At 39.3% G+C, this 21,578-nt stretch overlaps 1 protein-coding gene across 1 annotated transcript in view; it reads right to left on the reverse strand.

The window, feature by feature from the left end:
- LOC136831091 (probable E3 ubiquitin-protein ligase HERC1) overlaps nt 1–21,578 on the reverse strand; it is an 801,341-nt gene that overhangs the window by 506,253 nt on the left and 273,510 nt on the right. The window contains exons 23-27 of the mRNA XM_067091041.1: nt 8,540–8,725; nt 7,280–7,507; nt 5,086–5,226; nt 407–557; nt 25–116 (exon numbers count right to left, since the gene is read on the reverse strand). Coding sequence (XP_066947142.1) covers nt 25–116; nt 407–557; nt 5,086–5,226; nt 7,280–7,507; nt 8,540–8,725 — 798 coding nt within the window. The remainder of the gene's footprint in view (nt 1–24; nt 117–406; nt 558–5,085; nt 5,227–7,279; nt 7,508–8,539; nt 8,726–21,578) is intronic.

Below are 21,578 nucleotides of genomic sequence, written 5' to 3' on the forward strand. Positions count from 1 at the left end.
GTAAAAGACATTTTCACTGCTCACCTGAGTCTTCTTGAGTTTTTAATGTTACAAGTCGACGTCGTACATGATATACTAATCGAAACATCTCTCTCATGACAGGATAGCAATGAAGTCTGAAAGCAGAAAATAAAAAATCATATTCAGAAACAGGCATAATAATAGGGAATATGTTGACTGAAAGGCTGTGGTTGACTCTCATTCATACTTTATTGAAGGATTTTGCAATAACAGTACCGTACTGTCTTGTATTTCTTATATAGTATTTGTGAAGGACAACTTCAGGTTTCTAGTTTTACAAATAATTTTATTCATGACTGAACTCAGAGCACAATTCCCAAATTGCTTGGGAAAATAATTTACATGAAACTTACAAGATACATCTAAGGAACAAAATATCACTAACCCGAGATGAGACTGTGATATACCAGTATGTAATAGGAATGTGGAGAGCAGGAGGTGAGTTGTAATGTTTAGAAGGTTATCCTCCTTCACTTCACAAGTATCCCAGTCTTCACTGCATGCCATCTCATCCATCCATAACACAATCTGGTTGTCTGAAATTATAAAAAATAAAAAATATTCAAAATTAAAAAAAATTCAGTTTAATGCTATCAAGACTGCATTTTTTACAAACGGGCAGTAAAGAAAAATAAAAATGGAAATGCCCATACAGTAATCTGTCTAGAAACCTGTTAAAGTTAAAATATGTCTGATGGAACAGTGAAACTAAATATCAAGCATAAACATTACATCCATAATACAAGCACAGCTACCTTAGGTCTGATTCAAAATTTCTGATGTGATTCTCAAAAAAGCACACATTTAGAAATAAAATTAATGAAATCAAAGTTTTCAATAAAAAAAAATTGTGAACACATAACCAAATGTAAAATGATTATTACTACAGAGCTACTGTGAAATGTTCAGGTCCATAATTAACCCTTAAAACGCTTAACGGACGTACCATACATCGACTAAAATTGTCTGTCGGATATCAAGTGGACGTAGCATACGTCGACTGAAAATGCTTATTTTAAATATTCGCGGAAAAATAATTATAGGCCTAGTTTGCGGAAGGTTTCAAATCACGCGCCTTGAGGGATGCTGGGAGTTCACGGATCAAGCTGTTGTTTTGTTTATAAGCGTCACCCAGACGCGCATGCGCAAATTCCCTCCTTCTCGCACCAGATAGCATCAGCGTCGGACCTTGCGGGAGCGATTTTTTGACGTATCCGTGTTTTGCAGAACTTTGGCGAGTGTTTGCGTGCTCGTGCTGCAACAGGACGTTTGCAGAGATGTCACAAAGCCGTCAGGACCGTGAAAGGCGAATACTGCCTGTCGGTAGTGAGCGTGTGAGACGAGTTTTAGACTGGGATGCTGGAGAAGGACCCAGCAGCCAAAGTGACCCAGCTTCTCAGCACCGTGTTGTTCGCCCACGTGTGACCGAATCTGACCAAGGACCACATCCCGTGCCTTTTACGACCCCTAGGAAGCATCGGGGTGTCCTGAGGGGCATCCGTAAATTTTTGAAAAAAACTTTTTCCTTCGCTGAAAATCCTGGCATTTCTTGAGTCACCTTGTCTTAATTTTTTCGCCGTTTTATATTATTCGTTACATAAAGTGTTATACATCAAAATGTGCGCAATTTCATGTAGAATACAACAAAAAATAAATCATTATTTTAGCTCTTAACAGTTTTGAAATATTTTCATTTAAATCACGATAACTGACAATTTTAACATTCGGTCAATTTTGACTCGACCAAAATGCTCGAAAAACGCAATCTTAAGCCAAAATTCTTACATTCTAGGAACAATCAATCATTTACCTTTATTCTGCAACAAACGGAAGTCTCCATCACAATATTTCGATTTATGGTGAATTTTTTAAAAAAACTTTTTCCTTCGCTCCGCAAAAAATCCTAGCATTTCTTGAGTCACGTTGTTGTAATTTTTTCGCCGTTTTATATTATTCGTTACATAAAGTGTTATACATCACAATGTGCACAATTTCATGTAGAATACAACAAAAAATAAATCATGCTTTTAGCTTTTACCATTTTTGAAATATTTTCATATAAATAACGATAAATAGAAAAAATCAACCTCTGGTCAACTTTGACTCGATCGAAATGCTCGAAAAACGCAATCGTAAGCCAAAATTCTTACATTCTAGTAACAATCAATCCTTTACCTTCATTTTGCAACAAACGGAAAGTCTCTGGCACAATATTTCGATTTATGGTGAATTTTTTAAAAAAACTTTCTTTCCATCCACGCACGCAAACTCCGCTAAAAATCCTAGCATTTCTTGAGTCACCTTGTCGTAATTTTTTCGCCATTTTATATTATTCGTTACATAAAGTGTTATACATCAAAATGTGCACAATTTCATGTAGAATACAACAGAAAATAAATCATGCTTTTAGCTTTTACCATTTTTGAAATATTTTCATATAAATAACGATAAATAGAAAAAATCAACCTTCGGTCAACTTTAACTCGATCGAAATGGTAAAAAAATGCAATTGTAAGCTAGAAAACTTACAGTCTAGTAATATTCAATCAATTTCCTTCGTTTTGAAACAATTGGAAAGTCTCTAGCATAATATTTCGATTTATGGTGAATTTTTGAAAAAAAACTTTTTTTTACGTCCACGCTTTACGAATTCATGCATCATTTTGTGATAATATTTTCTCTGTGTTGCGTTAATCGTTTTACAATCTGTTATATACCAAAATCATCGCAATTTAGTGTACAATACAACTAAAAAATTAACTCATTAGCTTTAACCGTTTTGCTTACAGTGCGATTTGTATACAATTATCTACGAGTTTTTTTTTTTTCGCTGTCATATATTCCAATACAGGTAGTCGTCGACTTACGACGGCATTAGGTTCTGACAGAGTGGTCGGAAGTCGATCTCGTCGTAAGTCGACCAACCACATTGGCTATGTCCATGTATTCTGTACCTACCGTATATTATCCATCATATATCCTAAGTATGACTAGCCTACATATACATTTTATATTATCCAAAAAATGTGCATGTATAGTACCTATTTTTACGTTTAGCATATGAAATCTTATCATGCTTGAACTCCTTGATTAATACTTACTTTTATTACTGTATTTAACATTTTTATTGTAGGCATTCAAACCATCTGTCTGGTCTGTTTACATTTTCTTATCCGCCATTTGCATTGCCAATCGCTACATGACGTATGACGTATTATTTACTTTTGTTTATTTATAGGTTTGAATTAAATACATACCGTATTTGACAGCGTATAAGACGCACTTTTTAACCAAAAAAAATGGCCTAAAAATCCCCTGCATCCTATGTACATAATGTAGGCTCAAAATTTAAGAATTTTGGCCGAAATTATACATGAAACGTCACGTAGATGTTGTAGCCTAGCGTAAAATTCGGTGTTATCCTAATAACCTATTAAAAACAAAGTTTATTATAATTATTTATCATTATCACACTTACCATCACCACAATTACTACTGCTAGTATTATAATCAATATCTACGTTGTTATTATCGATATTTTCATTAAAATGTTAATATCATTATCGTGAGTCTACAGCGGATCGCCGCATTCCACATTTATAGATATAAACAGTACGTGTGCTGCCACCTATTGGTGATTATCTCGAGAGCTTTACGGATAACAAGGCTTCGTTCAGTTGGTAGTTGGCAATTCCTGCTAACATTCTCTTTACGCATAACAACATGGCTTCGATCAATTGGTGGTTGACAATTCCTGCTACCATTCTCTTTAGGCATAATAACAAGGCTTCGTTGAGTTGATACTTCAGTAACTCGTGCTAGCATTCTCTCTTAAGAATAATAACATGGCTTTGTTCAGTTGCTCACGAGACTCGAGCTGTTACATAGGAAACACTTTTATTTATTGAATTTTACCCCTTGATTGCATACTTTTATAATATATAATGGATATATATAACATATATTACCGTAGGTAACATCTTTATTAATGTTTTTGTTGATTCTGGCGGTAAGAGACAATGTTTACAAATGAATGTGTTTGCGATCTATTGGTAAACCTATGAGGTAGCTTTCAGCAGCAGACGAAACATTCGATCGTAGTAAATGGCTGATTGTATAATACATATTTTGATAAATATAAATATGGTAAATAACTTCTTTATTAATGTTTTTGTTGATTCTGTTGGTAAGAAACAATATGCATATGATAACCTAATACTACAGTTTTTACTTACCAAAATCATATGAGCATAGGCTAGGAAACCTTATTTTTTCCTCAGTGTCCTGCTGAAATTAAAAGCGTCCTATGCAGACATGCGTATTAAAAGCCATCAAATACGGTAATTTGTTATTACATTTGATTTATTTGCAAAAAATAGAAATACAAAATACATTACAAAAATATGATTCTTTTACCATTTTCGAACGACACAAACACACTATGTTGCCGAAAGCTGAGCATCTCTCGGATATGAGCGCGCTCGACGTATTTTAGCAAAATATAAAATTAAATATTATTATATATATATTATATTGTCGTAGCCGTCGTAAAGTCGGTCAGTCGTAAGTCGCATAGGTCGTAAGTCGACGACTACCTGTATTTATATATGATGATGATATTTTTTTCATTTCTGATGGTTGCATACTAAACTTCAGGCAATGAGAAAAAAAGGAGCCAAAAATGAACTCTTAATCTTAAAAACTAAGCGCGCTGTGATTTTTTGAAAAAAACTTTTTTTCCGCTTCGGCGCTACCTCTCGGAGGCCGCCGGCATACAGGAGATGTTTTTGTAAATAGGGCTTCGGTGTTTAAGGGTTAAGAAACTGATGAGTCAGCATGGGCCACATTTCTAATCTGCAGAATAAAGTTATGCCAGAAACCCATACTTTCTATTTTTGTGATCTTGAATTTACTCAAATGACTTTGGCCTACCTGAGTGTACTCAAATGACTTTGGCCTAAAGTGTAACTATGTAAATAAATTGATGCTGAAATAAAACGATAAAAGTAAACAAACGAAAAAGTATTGTAAGATTATATTACTAATTAGGTATGCCATACTTACTAGACTTGAGTATAGAAATGAGTGGAGATGTAAGCTGGGGATATGAAACTGCATGGCGATACAGTATTTCAACAATGGCTTCTTTCTTGTGACCACATTCAACAAATGCACAAACCTGACTAATATAATCACTCACTTGATCTGAAAGGTTGACAGACGAATTAGAATTGTGTTTATTCTCCAGTGAATAATGGTACACAGTAAAATGAAAATTCACATTCATGGGTTACTGTAAATTAAAAGCTTTTTTTAATCAATGAAACAATGTATAATAATGAAACATGTATAATGGCAGCTCCGCGGTAAATAGATTTGCTATTAAAAATCAAAGATCACAGGTTCAAATTGAGATAGGTAAAGATAACTAACCATGGGTTAACATTTGATATAGGGTTTATTTTTGGATATAACTATACATATGCATCATATCTAAAGAGCTTACGTCATCATATTTATTGTTAACAAAAAACATGGAGTTATAGCTTTCTCAAAGTATCAATGCTCCTTTAACAAACATATTTCATTCCACTTTGTGATAACAACCACTTGAGGTCTTCAGCATCAATTTTACAATAATGACCTAACATTAAGCCACTGATTTCATTAATCTTTACCTCATCTAAAAAAAATCCAGTTATTTATATGTGAAGTGATGAATCAACCATTTTTTTAAATCCCCAACAACAATACATTCCATTACTTATTATCCTAAACTAAGTTCACTGATCTTAATGACCACATAATGACACTATGATTGAAAATTCTTCAACCTAATGCATTTCCTTGTTGAATATTCTTTTTTTTTTTCTTTACCATGTGAATTTCAAAGACTACTGTCTTACAAACCAGGAGCAGGTTTCTATATTACAGATGGCAATGTACACCTACTGACAGGCTCCTTTCATCCCAACTAAAAGTATTTAAGTAGAAAAAAATATTCTTGCCTTCTTTGTCAACCATGAAACTGAGCAAAACTTAGTGTGTAACATGAATCAGTCTACATCATGACAAGCAATTATTTTTAATTATCTCTAATCATTCCAAACACTCTAAAAAATTATTCTCCCCACTGGATCACCAACAGTTAATTTGAAATGGAGCAATTTACAGTACTATGGCAGGAAGTAGCAGAATGGACAGCAACTTCTTTATCATGACCTACTGCATAGCTTCTTTCATATACAACTTTAGAAATAAAGGCATATCTCCCTTTCCAAGGAAAACACTGCCTACTGCCTTGCAAGCTGCCTTGGTTTGACTGTTTATGGGCTTGAAATATTCAGAAGAAAACAAGTGAATTATTTACAAAATATTCCCTTTTTATGCTAAATTCTCCGTATGGAGATATTGTACTACTTACAACTGGTGGAATGATGGAAAAGCGACTGAAGCAGTGGGAATTTGGATACAGAGGATAGTTTTGTGTCGTGGACAGGGAGAACAAATGAGAGAATTTTAGAAAAAATGGAAACGTAAAAGTTAACTGCATACAATTTTTAGAAGACACCTTTAAATTTTGGGAGTCTTACAAAAGGAGGATTTGGAGTTTGTATGGCTAGAAAAACCAAGGAAAGGAGAACGAAAAGGAGACAGGATAAGTGAATGGAGGAGAAGAAACAGCCACGGAGCTCATGCAGCTAACAAAAATTGTTAAGAATTAAAATTTGAACTCATCAATGTCTTGGTAGATTCAGGACAAAGTACTTTGCAGTGTCCCTCTGGCTTTACTGCCTTATGTACTCTAATTTTTATTCATTCCTTTGGTTTCTTCCCACCTAGATGTCAAACTCATTTCACTTTCTCTTGCTCAAATTTCTACCTCTCATATAAGAACAAATCCTCTAAACAAACTCTATGAGAATTCAAAGATAAGATTTTCCAGGACAACAAAAATGTCAGGAATAATGAACAAAAACAAAAAATATCCCACACCATTACACCATGGAACACAAGAAAAGATAGCTCTCAAACTCGAGTCAACATTAGTGAATGAAAATAAAACTTGTCCAACTGTAGACTAAATAGCTAAGTTTACTACTGCACATGACTTTATGATACAAGGCTTGATCTTACAATTATATCTAGCTACAAGGCACAAAACAAGCTTTTATTTCTTATGCATGTAAAGCAAAGTTGCACACATTAGCTATGGGGACAATTATCATGACAAGATCTTGTAAATTGTGCTACTAACCAGAACTTAGATCTTCTGAAGCAAGACCACATGAAAAAACTTGCAAAGATAACCAAGGCTTGCTTCTTATCTCATTTGAAGTAAGCGGAGGGCCTAGGAGCATTCCCTCCAGGCATCGACCAACAACCAGTCCACATGCTCTTTCTACATCAAGAAGCCAAGCCCACTGCCTTCCAACAACACCTCCCCCTACACTTTTCACAGTGTCTGGCGTTGGAGTGTCAACTTCTGCAAAGTATAAAATAATTACTGTATTACAATAATTACTTGATTATCTTAGAAAAATTGTTTTCAAAACCAAATATAAGCACTAGATGTAAAATTAGGGCTTTATTTTTACCAATACTGTACAGTATACTCTAATTCCATTAGCTTCTTTTTTTAGTTTTGTACTTTCATTAAAATGATAATGACACCTGGAATCATACAGAAAAAAATGAATACCAGCTAAATTTTCCTTAAGGAGAAGCATACTACTGTAGCACAGTAATTTCCAAAGAGAAAATTCTTTGCCCGTACCTTCCCCGCAACCCAAAATTTAAAATAATTTTTAGAATATAAAATTAAATTTTTCATGCAAACTTATCAATCATAATTATCTCTAAGTCATAGAGAATTTGATACTATAAATTTAGACTAACTATGACTGATGGGTTTGTCATGAAACAACCTAACAAATAAAATATATTTTACAAGCTGCATATTTTTAAAGCTAAACTGATACCATAATTGATTTACTTTTACATGTGCCAGTGATACCAGAAACTTCTCTCTATTATTTACTAGTAGATAATACAAGTGTTTTGAACACCCATATTCTGCTACAATGGCCATTTCTGCATACCAGCCAGGAAGATTGCAACTTTGTCTAATTCAGTTCCACTACTGTATTATTATATAAAATACTGTACATTTAATTAAAAGTTTAATGCTAAATCATTATCATTAAATTTAATGGTTGTTATTTTTCAAGATGAACATTTGCTGGTAAGTCTGTGTACTTGACACAATTTAAAAGATAATATAAAGCATGACCTTGCATTCTTGTTTTGAGATTATGCTAAAAATGCAAGAGCTAAAATCTATCAGCTGAAATAAGCATCACATATGTATTGGAGCACTTTACTGAATTTTATATTCAATAAATAACTTTGAATTTTACATTAAAAAACCCTATGAGTCTGCAGTTATTACGAAAAATATCTCCCTTTAATAAAATGAAGTAGGCTGCACTTTTTAAGCTGCAATTTCATTACATACCTGATGTCACATCTTCCTGGTCAGTGAAGTTTGTTACAGAAGCAATAGTTCGATTTGCTGAATCCAATATAGGAAGAATAGCTCTAAGAGAGCCTAGCAACGGACGAACAAGACGTGCAGGGAAAAGCAGGAGAGCATAAACCACATGTGCTAATACCCACCCACATACACTGTGATACACAACATCTGAAATATAAGGAATATATAAAACACATCTATCCACATACACTGTGATACAAAAAATCTGAAATGTAAGGATTATATAAAACATACCTATCCACATACACTGATACACATCATCTGAAATATATGGAATATATAAAACAATCATGTTTTTGTCATGTGCACCATGACTTTATTATATTCACAAATATAAGGGAACAAACATTATTTTAATATCCACTTCACTGTACCCTAGGAATTAATTATGCCCAAAGGTTAATATAATTGATAAGAGCTTTGTCACCAATGGGATTCAAACCACCCACAGCCTGGTTTAGAAGCAATGATGTACAGTGACTTTTGACCACTGAGCCATCAAGAGAGGTATAGGTAGATACTGATTCTACTGTACATATGCCTGTCTAATTCAGGTGTTGACATCAACCCATCTTCACCATGATAGCAGACTGGTAAGTTTTCTACATGTAGTTAATTATGAGTTTCTGTCAAATACACCATGACATTTTTCATATTCACAAATATTAAGTTACATATATCATTTAATATCTAGTACACTATACCTTGGCAATACAGTCAACCCCTGGGATTTGCAGGGGATAGGGACCACAAACACCCGCGAATAGCTAAAATCCGGGAATATTTGACATCCTCCTCTGAAAATGCTTATAACTGCCTATTTTAATAAATCAAACACCAAAGACCACCTCTAAAAATGTTTATAACTGCCTATTTTAACAGTTCAAACACCAAATGTACAATTTGAACTGTCATCCTACACCAAATATACCTTAAACTATTGTCCTAAAACCCTTTAATATCATTTCAAAGTCATCTTACAACATTACCCTTAAAAATATATGGCTTACAGCTAAGTGTGAAAACTAATTAAGTTACTCCTATATTCAGGAACATCCATTTTCTCTCGTACAGTATCGAAGCTGACATGTTTTCTTTTTTCAGTAGATAAGGGAGACATTGGTAATTCACAAGTTAAGTATGTACCTAAATATTTCAATGCCTGTATACATTGAAAAAAAAAATTTATTGATATTTTGTAGTCTTTACATTAATATTAATACAGGCAGTCCCTGGTTATCGGAGAGCTGGGTAACGGCAATCCGGTTTTATGGCACTTGTCTAGTGACAAAAATTGGCGAGTTTTGGCACAGAAATGCCAGAATCGCCGAGGCAGTCCCCAGTTAACCCTTAAACGCCGAGCCTCTATTTACCAAAGTGTCTGCCGTATGCTAGCGGTGTTCGGGAGTTAGCGCCGAAGCGGAAAAAAAGTTTTTTTTTTTTTTAAATCACAGCACGCTTAGTTTTTAAGATTAAGAGTTCATTTTTGGCTCCTTTTTTGCCATTGCCTGAAGTTTAGTATGCAACCATCAGCAATGAAAAAAATATCATTATCATATATAAATATTAGAATATATGACAGCGAAAAAAAAAAATTTCATATATAATTGTATACAAATCGAGCTGTGAGCAAAACAGTTAAAGCTAATGAGTTTTTTTTTTTCGTTGTATTGTACACTAAATTGCAATGATTTTGATATATAACAAATTGTAAAACAATCAAAGCAACACAGAGAAAATATTATCACAAAATGATGCATGAATTCGTAACACGCAAACGTAAAAACAAGCTTTTTTCTAAAATTCACCATAAATCGAAATACTGTGCTAGAGACTTTCCGTTTGTTGCAAAATGAAGGTAATTGATTTAATATTACTAGACTGTAAGTGTTTTAGCTTACAATTGCAGTTTTCGACCATTTCGGTCGAGTTAAAGTTGACTGAAGGTCGAATTTTTCTATTTATCGTGATTTATATGAAAATATTTCAAAACTGATAAAAGCTACAACCGTGAGTTATTTTTTGTTTTACTCTACATGATATTGCGCACATTTTCATGTATAACACTTTCTGTAAGGCCTAATATAAAACGGTGCGAAAATTACGACAAGGTGACTAAAGAAATTCTGAGATTTTCAGCAGAGTTACTGCGTGCGGAGGTAGGGAAAAGTTTTTTTCAAAAATTCACCATAAATCGAAATATTGTGCTAGAGACTTCCAATTTGTTGCAAAATGAAGGTAAATGATTGAATATTACTAGAATGTAAGAGTTTTAGCTTACAATTGCATTTTTCGACCACTTCGGTCGTGTCAAAGTTGACCGAAGGTTGAAATTTTGGAACATCGTGATTTATAGGATAATATTTCAAAATTGATAAAAGCTACAACCATGAGTTATTTTTTGTTGTATTCTACATGAAATTGCACACATTTTCATATATAAAACTTTATGTAATGGCTAATATAAAACGGTGCAAACATTATGACAAAGTGACGAAAGAATTTCTGAGATTTTCAGCCGAGTTACCGCGCGCGGAGGTAATGAAAAAGTTTTTTTCAAAAATTCACCATAAATCGAAATATTGTGCTAGAGGCTTCCAATTTGTTGCAAAATTAAAGTAAATGATTGAATATTACTAGAATGTAAAAGTTTTAGCTTACAATTGCGTTTTTCGACCATTTCGGTCGAGTCAAAGTTGACAGAAGGTTGAAATTTTGGCACATTTCGTGATTTATATGAAAATGTTTCCAAACTGATAAAAGCTACAACCATGGGTTGTTTTTTGTTGTATTTTACATGAAACTGTGCACATTTTCATATATAAAATTTTATGTAATGGCTACTATAAAACAGTGCAAAAATTACGACAAAGTGACGAAAGAAATTCAGAGATTTTCTGCCAAGTTACTGCGTGGACGTAAGGAAAAAGTTTTTTTCAAAAATTCACCATAAATCAAAATATTGTGCTAGAGACTTCCAATTTGTTGCAAAATGAAGGTAAATGGTTGAATATTACTTGAGTGTAAGAGTTTTAGCTTACAATTGCATTTTTATACCATTTTGGTCGAGTCAAAGTTAACCAAAGGTTGAAATTTTGCACTTATCGTCTATATGAAAATATTTCAAAACTTATAAAAGCTACAACCATCAGTTGTTTTTTGTTGTATTCTACATGAAATTGCGCACATTTTCATATATAAAACTTTATGTAACGGCTAATATAAAACGGTGCAAAAATTACGACAAAGTGATGAAAGAATTCTTAGATGCGTCACTGATGCTCTGTAGTGCGAGAAGAAAGAAATTTGCGCATTCGCGGCTGGGTAATGCTTGTAAACAAAACAACAGCGTGATCCGTGAACTCCCAGCATCCCTCAAGGCGCGTGATTTAAAATCTTTTGCAAACTAGGCCTCTAACTATTTTTCCGTGAATATTTTTAAAAACTTTTTGTAGTCGACGTGCGTGCGTCCACTCGGCACCCGACAATTAATTTTAGTCGATGTACCGTCGTCAGGTGGCATTTAAGGGTTAATGGAGGTTTGGTTAACGCAGCGTCTGGTTTTATAGGGCTGTCTAGTGACGAAAGTTTGGCAATTTTGGTAGCGAAAATCACCGATTTCCGCTTATCGCTAGTGCTGGCGCCGATACACTTACTAGAGTGCAGTAACTGAACATTGGCCCTTTTCGGCACCGATAAGCCAGAAAAATGATGAAAAAGTGCTGAAAAATCGGCGAAAGACGCAAAAATTGCGATTTTCAGTTATCCTTCCACCTCAGAATGGAACCATGATAACCAGAGGACTGCCTGTGGCGCCAATACCTTACCGAAAATCACATAAAGGGTTTTGACAAGGAAAAATCTATTTCTGAGGAAGGTCGTGTCACCCAGTGAAATTCCATTTACAGCACGAATTTCTAGGTGTAACCTTGCTAGATATACCCAGAGAAAAAAGAGCTTTCAGGAAAGCTAGGTTACTACCCCAGTCGGCGTCTTCTAGGAAGACGTCGGTATAAGGAGGGGTGGTAGACCACCACTACACGAGAACCTACTCGAAAGTCCCTCTCCTGTCAAACCCACGGAACAATATGGTGACACGTTACAGCTCCCCAAACACCCACATGGGACGCGACACAAGCATACCTGCCTCATTCCATGCTAGCACTAACCCCAGACTTGGCATGTGCAAGAGGGAAGTACGATTGATTCAGGAGGGTCACGGGTAACGCAAGGACCTTCCTCGAAATGGTGCCTTTGTCAAAATCCCTTTTCTGAGTCAGTCCGGTAATCAGCCGGTGAAATCATGATAAGAGAATCATGCCAAGGCTGCAAGTACGGAAAAGTAGAGACGTCGAAGAAAGAATAAAGTTTGCAAAATAATTTTAATTCGTAATCTTTCGTGAGCAAGATACAAGACTAAGGCATAAATCTAAGGCATCAAAACTTAATACTATGAGGCGTGGGGGTCCCGACACAGCGGAAGAGACTAAAAATCTGGAAATTACTTGAGCAAAGCGAAACATGGCGCACAAAATAACTGTAAATACTGACATATGCTATACACATGACTTATTCTACACCGTAGAGAAAAAATCAATGAGCATTAACATATACGCCCATATCTGGGTCATTAGACCAAATAAAACTGTCAGTGCCCCCATAAAAAACAATCATGGCATATCAGATTACACTTTTTCCAATAACAGGTACAAAGAAACATCAATGAGGCCAGGCAGTGAGGTATAATCAACCAGAATAAGCAGAAAAAGTAAATGAGGCAGGCGGGCGGAAGGAAGGACAAGGATATGATTAATTAAGGTGGGGAGATGACGCTTTACAGCTATGAGTAAGAAAATTTCAGGGCTTGATTTTTTTAAATAGTAGGTTTAAACACTAGAGTGATTTCAACCCGTGTATTTGAGAAATTAGAAGTCCATATTAAGTAATTAATGGAAGTAGCAACTGCTCGAATATCATGAACCTTAGGGAACTGAATCTAGGTTGGCCTGTTTAATGAAATAAAGAATTTGTTGTCTTACTTAGCATTTAGTGAAAGGAAATTTCACAACACTATATGATAAAAAAGAGGACCACGACTTACACTGTGGAGTTCTTAAAAGGTAAGATTTAAGTGCTTATAAACCGGACATAGGACTGGTCTTGAGGAAGGCACCACTTCCAAGAGAGACCACCTATCTTGTGGGTCTTAGTTTACTTGGCCAAAAATCTAGGATCAGGAAGGAGGACCTCTCGGACGGAGGAAGTTCACGCAATTATGCCTCTAGTGAGAGCCGAGCAGCTCTGAGATTCTAACACCTGAAATAAGCTAATCAAAATAAGGTCTTTTATAACAGGTCTAAATATTAAAGAGCAATGAAAAGTTATCCATCTCTGATGCTAACTTGAGGCGTCATTGAGAAACCAACAGACCTTAGTAATGCTGGTCACCAGGCATTGCATGCTCTGGGGATAGATAAAGTAAGAATCTGTAAAGTCGATTTAAAGCCCGTAAAAAATGCTCTTTAATGCCCCAATTTGATTGTAGTAATAGTGGCCGGAGCAAGGCCTTTCTCAAACAATGATCTAAAGAAGGAAACTCCTAAATTAGCTGTCATGATTTTGACACAGATGCTTTTAGGAAGGAGGCTAATTTTTGACTGCTGAGTCATACTGTCTAATAGTGAATCTCTTTATCTGATTCTAAAAACAAGTGTTGTGGTCAATGTTAGCTCCTTTTTAGGCTGCGAATTTTATAAGAGTCCATAAAGCTAGGGCATTTAATTCTTGAGGAAATGGCTGCAGTCTTGGTTTGTACTGTCACCAAATCAGAGTGAGCTTGAGAATCCGAACTCCGTAATCCCAGTTCTGAAGAGAGACTAGTGCTCTTCAATAATAGGGGGCTACTAGACTGTTGACCTTTGGATGTCCTGAGTTTGTATAAAACTTTCGCGCGTGCAAATTTATTGGAGGAAAGATAAATCTTCTCCCAATTGTTCAATCACTGTCCATTGCGTCTGTAACCATGCTGAGGGTCAGGTTGGGGCCACATAACAGGGAGCTTGAAGTTGCTCTCCGTTGCGAGCAGATCCACTTGGAGGCCGGAACCAGCGGCAAATCCATTTGAAAGTTCACGTCCCGGGGACCACTCCGTCTCCGGCAGATGGTCCTGGACAGGAATCATACAGTTCCGCACCGCTAGGTGAACAATGACAGAGCTGTGCTTGTTCGCCGGGGAGAAGATAGCAACCATTACTTGGTTTTACTCGACCTGATTTGGGACCGCCCCTGTTGATGCAATGAACTACCACTGCGCTGTCAATACCAACCTGATATGAATCCGGTTGGGGCGGATTTTCTTCAAAGTTAGAAAGACCGCCGCGCTTCCAGGAGTGTATTTATATGGAACTGCTGAAACATTGGACCACGTTCCTTGTACTTTTGTTTTGGTGAATATCCCAGCCGCTGGAGGCGTCTGTGCAGACAACTAGTGCCGGAGGGGAAATTGAAGCGGAACTGTGGACAGGCCCTTGAGCCGAGGCCAAGGGCGCCCAATCTTGTCTTTAAGATTTTGAGGAATGGAGGGCTTGTCTCTGAGCTTGACCATTGGCTCGACTCCGCCACACTCTGTTTATGTCTTTTAATTTCGCTTTTAATAGCAGGTCTGTCACTCAGAGCAAACTGAAGAGATCAAGGACCCTTTCTTGGGACTGACGGGATGCTGATGGATTTTTGAGAATCTTGGCGGTGAGAGATGCTATCTCTTTCCTCTTAAGGCGGAAGGGACAGCGTGTGAGCGACAGATCCCACTGGAGACAACCACTGAAACGGGACTCGGTCAGGCGGACTTCTCTGTTCAGTTGAAAACCTAGCGACTCCAGGAAATTGATGACTATGGACGTAACTCTGACACTCCAGAACTGTTGGTGCCCAAATTATCCAATCGTCTAAATATGCTGCTAGGGATGTCGCAGGACCGGAGTTGATGTACTACACGTGTCACCAACTGTGAATATCGCAGAGCAATGTTCAGACCCGAAGGCGCAACCCTGAAGGGGTAAACTTGATTCCCGAGTCTGAAACCGAGGAACTGAAGGAAAAGTTCAGCGCAACCGGGGCGTGATATTAAGCGTCTGAAAGATGCGATAGAAATTGGTAGCGGCTCCTGTTGAGTAAGTCCGTGCCGAGCTACCGTAAACATCACGAGAATTTGCTCGCATTTTATGCCAGAGATTTAGGCAGCGACAGATCCAGGATCCTCTTTGCTGTTCGGAGTCTTTGGAACAGTGAATAACCTGCACCTTGGAAACTTTGGGTGCCATACTTTCTTTATTGCCCGTTTGTTGGGCAATTCTGTGCGTAATCGCACCAGGATTGACGTGGAGTGGCACAAGTAAAACCTGGTTAGAGGAGAGGAGGGTCTTTAGTCAGCTCCATCCTAGTCCTTGGACACAATGCTGTGTGCCCAAGGGCTGAAGGTCCGTGGTCCCTGAACCAAACAGGCGACCGCCTGCCTGTGTTCTCTCAGAGTGGGGAGGGGCGGGTTCTTCCCCTACCACGTCAGGTCTTCCCCTTGAGGTGGTGTTGGGCTTCCTCTATGAGGGCTTTGCCTCTTCACTCCTTGCAACCTATTAAGGCCGTGAAAGTAACCACGGCCTTGGTATGTGGGGTTGTGCGCCCGGTGAGACCACATAGGAGGAGTGCCCAGCTGGTTGGACCAGCACAGGCAGGGGTGAGCCTTGAAGTAGAGGCTGCTCTACTGCCGGGGGCCGGAGACTGACTTAGTTCGCCTGTGCGTAGGGCCTCTTTATGCCTCCTGGCGTTTACCCCCTCTCGATTGGGCCGGCCGATTCTGGTCTTACCTTATAGGCAAATGCCCAGCGAGAACAGAAGACTCTGGTTGGCCTGTAGCCTCGGCCATAACATTCGTGACCTCCTCTTCGGGAAGAGGTTAGGTCCCCTGGTCGAGCTTTCACGAGCTTGTTGGGCACCGTGGCGGATATTCATCGTAGGGCGAACTTCCCGACATTCAGTCTGGCGCAATAAACTCAAATAAATTGGACTGGAAGCCTGCGCAGGATTTGCTTCCAATACCTGAAAAGAAGGATTCGTCCGAGCGGGAGGCGGTAGCTGAGGCATACGGAGTTCAGGATCCGGGCTAACTTAGCGAGGCATCAAACTCTGCTTTCAAAGAGCTCGGCGGCAGGGAGCTGCTCACTAAACTCATTAGGCGCCAGAGAGGGAGTCCAACTTCGACCGTGAAGTGGTGGGGCTTCCAGCCAGAACTCATGCATGCCTGGGAATACCAGAGTAGGAGTCTATCTCCACCAGCTGTGGTAAAGGGATTACCATCAAAGCGCTCGGGCCGTAGCCAGAGCGACTTTGTCAAGCAAGGGTGGGAAGGTTGTCTCCCAGAGGCAAACATGGTGGGGTACGCCGAGAAGGAGTCAACCCAGTATTGTCTACCTGCCACTCCGTCAGAGTGCATGAAGAGCCGACTGAGCTTGGTCCCTAGGAGACGATGACAGTCTCCCTAGGAACCTTGTCTGACCAGATCAAACTTCCTCCGTAAGCCTCACGAAGCCTGGGTAAGGGCGGGAGATCGGAGGGAAGAACTCCAATTCACTCCAACCGTCGTGCAAGACCATCAAGTGTCGGTTGCCATCATGTTGGATGGCCCGGGTGCAAAACGCCAGGGTTACCGACATCAGGCGACGGGGAGGTCCATGGTGTCCGGGGATATACTGTGGTTCGGCTGGGGTGGGTGAGCCATTCCGTAGTATGTTATCATGACTGGCCAACTTTTCGGAATTTTGTTAAATCTCGAATCCAAGTCCTCCATCGCGCTTGTAAAGCTGATTAGCAAAGACCTCTGCGTCCGAAAGCAGGTTGGCGGAGACGATTTTGCATCCCTCTTACTCGCGCCTTTGCTGGAAGGGGGTGGAACTTGCTCCGGGGCTACGGGCCCCTGAAGCCTTAGCCTTCGGCGGGGAAGGGCGTGCCTTCTTGGAGGTCGGACTTGTAGCCCTTACGCCTTCATGAAGTCTTGCTTCAACTTCAACTTGGGGATGAATGAATATCACCCAAGGAGGAAGACACAAAACCTGCAGTGAAGAAATTGATGAAGCAGGGAGTCAAATGGGGCCGCCCCAACAGCCTCACTTTACCTCACCACTTACCACCTGGTCCTGCTCTACGTTCATGGTTCCAGATTGAGATCCATGGCGGCTCGTCCTCAGAGACCTCAGCGTAGAGGATATCCATAGGGTAGCTGGGTCTCATCCCGGATCTGGATGATAGGGTGGCAGGAGTCTTCAGGCACTGCGGCGCCACCCGTGCGCGAGGTAAAATAAGTCCCTCAACCTGGCGTCGGGGCGTAGGGCTTTAACAGAACGTTCCTACAAACTGACCACGGGCGGAGAGTTGAGCAGACTTCTTGGAAGCTTCATCCGCCTGTGAGAAAACCAACAATTGGCTAAGAGTGAAAACCGTTCGGGGACTCATAAACAATATACCACATATAATGTAGGAGCATAAGGCAGATGATGTAAAGACTGTTACTTACCGACTCATCTGGACGGTTGTGCGAAGAGCGAAGCAAACCTCACAACCATCAGGGTGCCAGACAACCAGGTCATCAGTGGACCGCACAACCAGCGTGGAGTCCGGCAAACTCACGTGACCGTAAGGTTGTTGTTGAGGCAGTGCACCCGGCTCCTCCATGAACAGTCTGTGAAGTAAACAGTACATGAACCTCCCACTCTAAACAGCTAAAGCTGGCGAACCGAAACCCTGCAACGGAATACTCGGCCAGGAAAATTTCCCTAATCATAAACTGGGCAATAAGCTCTAAGTACATAGAGTGGAAGGTAAGGTTTCCAGACCCCGGAGTCTCCGGGGGATGAAGGAAAGAAGAGACAGAGACCAACCTAAGGGCTGCCAGTGAAATAACAGGCGGGCCCGGGTATAGGACCGGACTCACTTATATAACATATATAATGAATTAAGAAAATATTCTGTAGATAAACATCTAAAACAAAAACAAAAACAAAACAGTAATAAGTGATGATAAGAACTCAAAGGGGCTGGAAGGATCCACTCCTCCAAATGAACAACCTTCACGCCCTTACTTCCGCCGGAGAAACAAGACAGGTAAAATGCCGTATGTTTCTAACATAGGCTGAAAAACAATATATTTACCGTATCAAGCGCTGGCTTGACGGGGAGAAAGTAAACAAACCGCCAACTGACCACAGCGTGCTAGGGACGATATGGGAGGGGCGAATCTCTCAACCAATAGGAGAGTCCTGAACTCGGAAGCGCCATCTGCAGCGTCACCACTGCCAGTAGAAGGCAAGGCTGGAGAGAGGAGGAGGGAAGGAGAGATGAGCTACCAGGGAAGGAACAGGGAGACGGGGCTCACCCGCTCAGCTGCACCATACCTCCCAGACGATGAATCTTGGAAAGTGGAATGCTGGAAGCAACACAACCCAAGCTGACTCTACCTAAGTGACCTAATATAGTCCTAACAGCAACATAGGCTAGGAAAAAGGGAGGGCAGAAGGGAGGAGGAAACAACAGGAGAATTTTGTGCTGAGAACCAACCAGGATCGAGAATGGCGGGCAAGGAGCAATGATATAAAAAAGGAAAATAAAAGGGAAAATTTTAGTTCACTTATATTTTTTTTCAATACTTAGACATTTCTCCATTATTTTTAAGTACAGCTTAACCTTTCTTAGCATTGAATGTGCTAAATCTTTAAATGTGTGCATCCATGTCTTCAAACTAAAACTTACGGATGGCATCCTTCAATTTGGGGAGGGACGTTTCATCTGCTAGTGCCTTGCAGTTTCCGTTTCATGTATGCCCAGCAATTTTCAATTACGTTTTAAATCTGTGTGAATTGCTGGCAGTCCAATTTCTGAATATTAAATTCCTTAAGAAGGTTTTGATCTTGAAATCGGTGGCAAGGTGCTCCATCTTGCATAAAATACACGCATGCCCTAAAAGTTCCTGTAAGGGACTAATTCATTTTCCAAGACATTTTCATAAATCTCTCCATTCATTGTCGTGTTTCTGGAGAGAAAATATAATCCCCACTACCCCCATATCCGCTGAAACATCCCCATACCATCACATAGCTGGATGTTTCACAGTCTTGACTGTGTATTTTGATGCATAGCGTTAGATCCTTGAGAACACCAGCACTATGAATAATGGAAGTTAGATTCTTCACTAAAACTACCCTTTCCCAATCCTTTTCAGTCCATACAAAATATTTTCTGCAAAAGCCATCCTTTTTTTTCATTGAGGAGAGTGTGGCTTTGCTGCAACATCCACATGAGAGCCAAGGTCTTTCTGCAATCGATGTTTACGTCCGTTCAGATACGTTCCTAAACCAGATCAGGGTTTTGAGACTTCAAAATTTTGGCTGGCATTGATGGATGTTCCATAACAATCCTTTTAAAATGTTATCCGTTCTTTTGTAGTTTCCGTGGCCTCCTGGAGCCTTTCTTCCGCTTCAGTGATGAATCAAAGGTCTCCTGTTTGGAGCGGTTGCACCACAATGAGACGGTGCTTTTAGGAGATTCTAGCTCTCTTGCAATAGCTGACATTGACTTGCCAGTTTTCCATAGGGTTCACAATTTCTGCTTTCTTACCAAGGATAAGGAAGCTCAACAAAAAATCTGCAAATTACCGAATTTTCTGCAAATAATTTGGGGATAAGTTACACAGAAAAATCTGTGAATCAATGAAGCTGCGAATCCTGAACTGCGAATAGGCAGTGGTTGATTGTAATTCACACCCAAGGATGATTATAACTGATAAGTGCTTCGTCATCAGCGGTTTACAAACAATGAATGATGTACAGTATAGTGACTTCTGACCACTGAGCTATCAAGAGAGGTTTAAGTTGATACAGTAATCCCTTAACTATCCAGAATTCCAGGAATGTTGGTATTTGAGGGGTGGGAGAGGCCCAGAGAAGTTTCCCAGGTGTGGGGGGCAATTGGATGGCTGGGTGTCATTGGAGGGGAGGGGTAGTAAGGCTGTGCAGAAGAACTTACTCAGAGAAAAGGTTGTTTTGGAAGGGGGATGGAGCAGGGAAGCAGTTTCCCTGGCTGGAAGGGGGTGGGAATGCAGTGTAGCATGGGTGGAGAGGGGTAGGCTGGCATCTGACTTCACTACAGCTTTTTTGTTTTAAGTTCTTACGTTTAAGCTTTTTCCACATTTTATTAAAGGTTATGTACAGGCAGCCCCCAGTTATCAGTGGGCTTGGTTATCGGCGATCCGGTTTTATGGCACTTGTCTAGCGATGAAAATTGGCGAGTTTTGGCACCGAAATGTCAAAAATCACTGAGTTCTGCTTACTGGCACTGATAATCGGGTATTGGCGCCAATACATACTTAACAGAGGTACCGATCTCCGGTTATCAGAGCCGATAAGCACTGAAAATCACCGATTTTCAGTTATAGGCGATTGTCGGTTATTGTCATGCTGCCGGAATACAACCCCTGCAGATAACCAGGGACTGCCTGCATTTGAAAATTAGTAAATCATTTTTATATCACAACAATGTATTTATTCAAGAAAATAACATGAAAATACAGTAATTAGTGAATATTTCTCAACGAAAAACTCCATGAATCAGTGAAGCCACGAATCCTGAGCCATGAATAGGCGGCGGCTGATTGTTATTCACACCCAAGAGGGATTATAATGATAAGTGCTTTATCATCAGGGGTTTACAAACAATGAATGATGTACAGTATAGTGACTTCTGACCACTGAGCTGACAAGAGAGGTTTAAGTTGATATAGTAATACCTTAACTATCCAGAATTCCCTTGGGCTGTGTAGCCCAAGGGAATGTTGGTAACACTGCTCACATTCAAAAACATACTACTGAGAAAAGGTCTGAGGGGTGGGAGAGGCCCAGAGAAGTTTCCCAGGTGTGGGGGGGAATTGGATGGCTGGGTGCCATGGGAGGGGACGGGTAGT

Source organism: Macrobrachium rosenbergii, chromosome 48 (genome assembly GCF_040412425.1).
Source record: "Macrobrachium rosenbergii isolate ZJJX-2024 chromosome 48, ASM4041242v1, whole genome shotgun sequence".
In the NCBI taxonomy this organism is placed as follows: Eukaryota; Metazoa; Arthropoda; class Malacostraca; order Decapoda; family Palaemonidae; genus Macrobrachium; species Macrobrachium rosenbergii.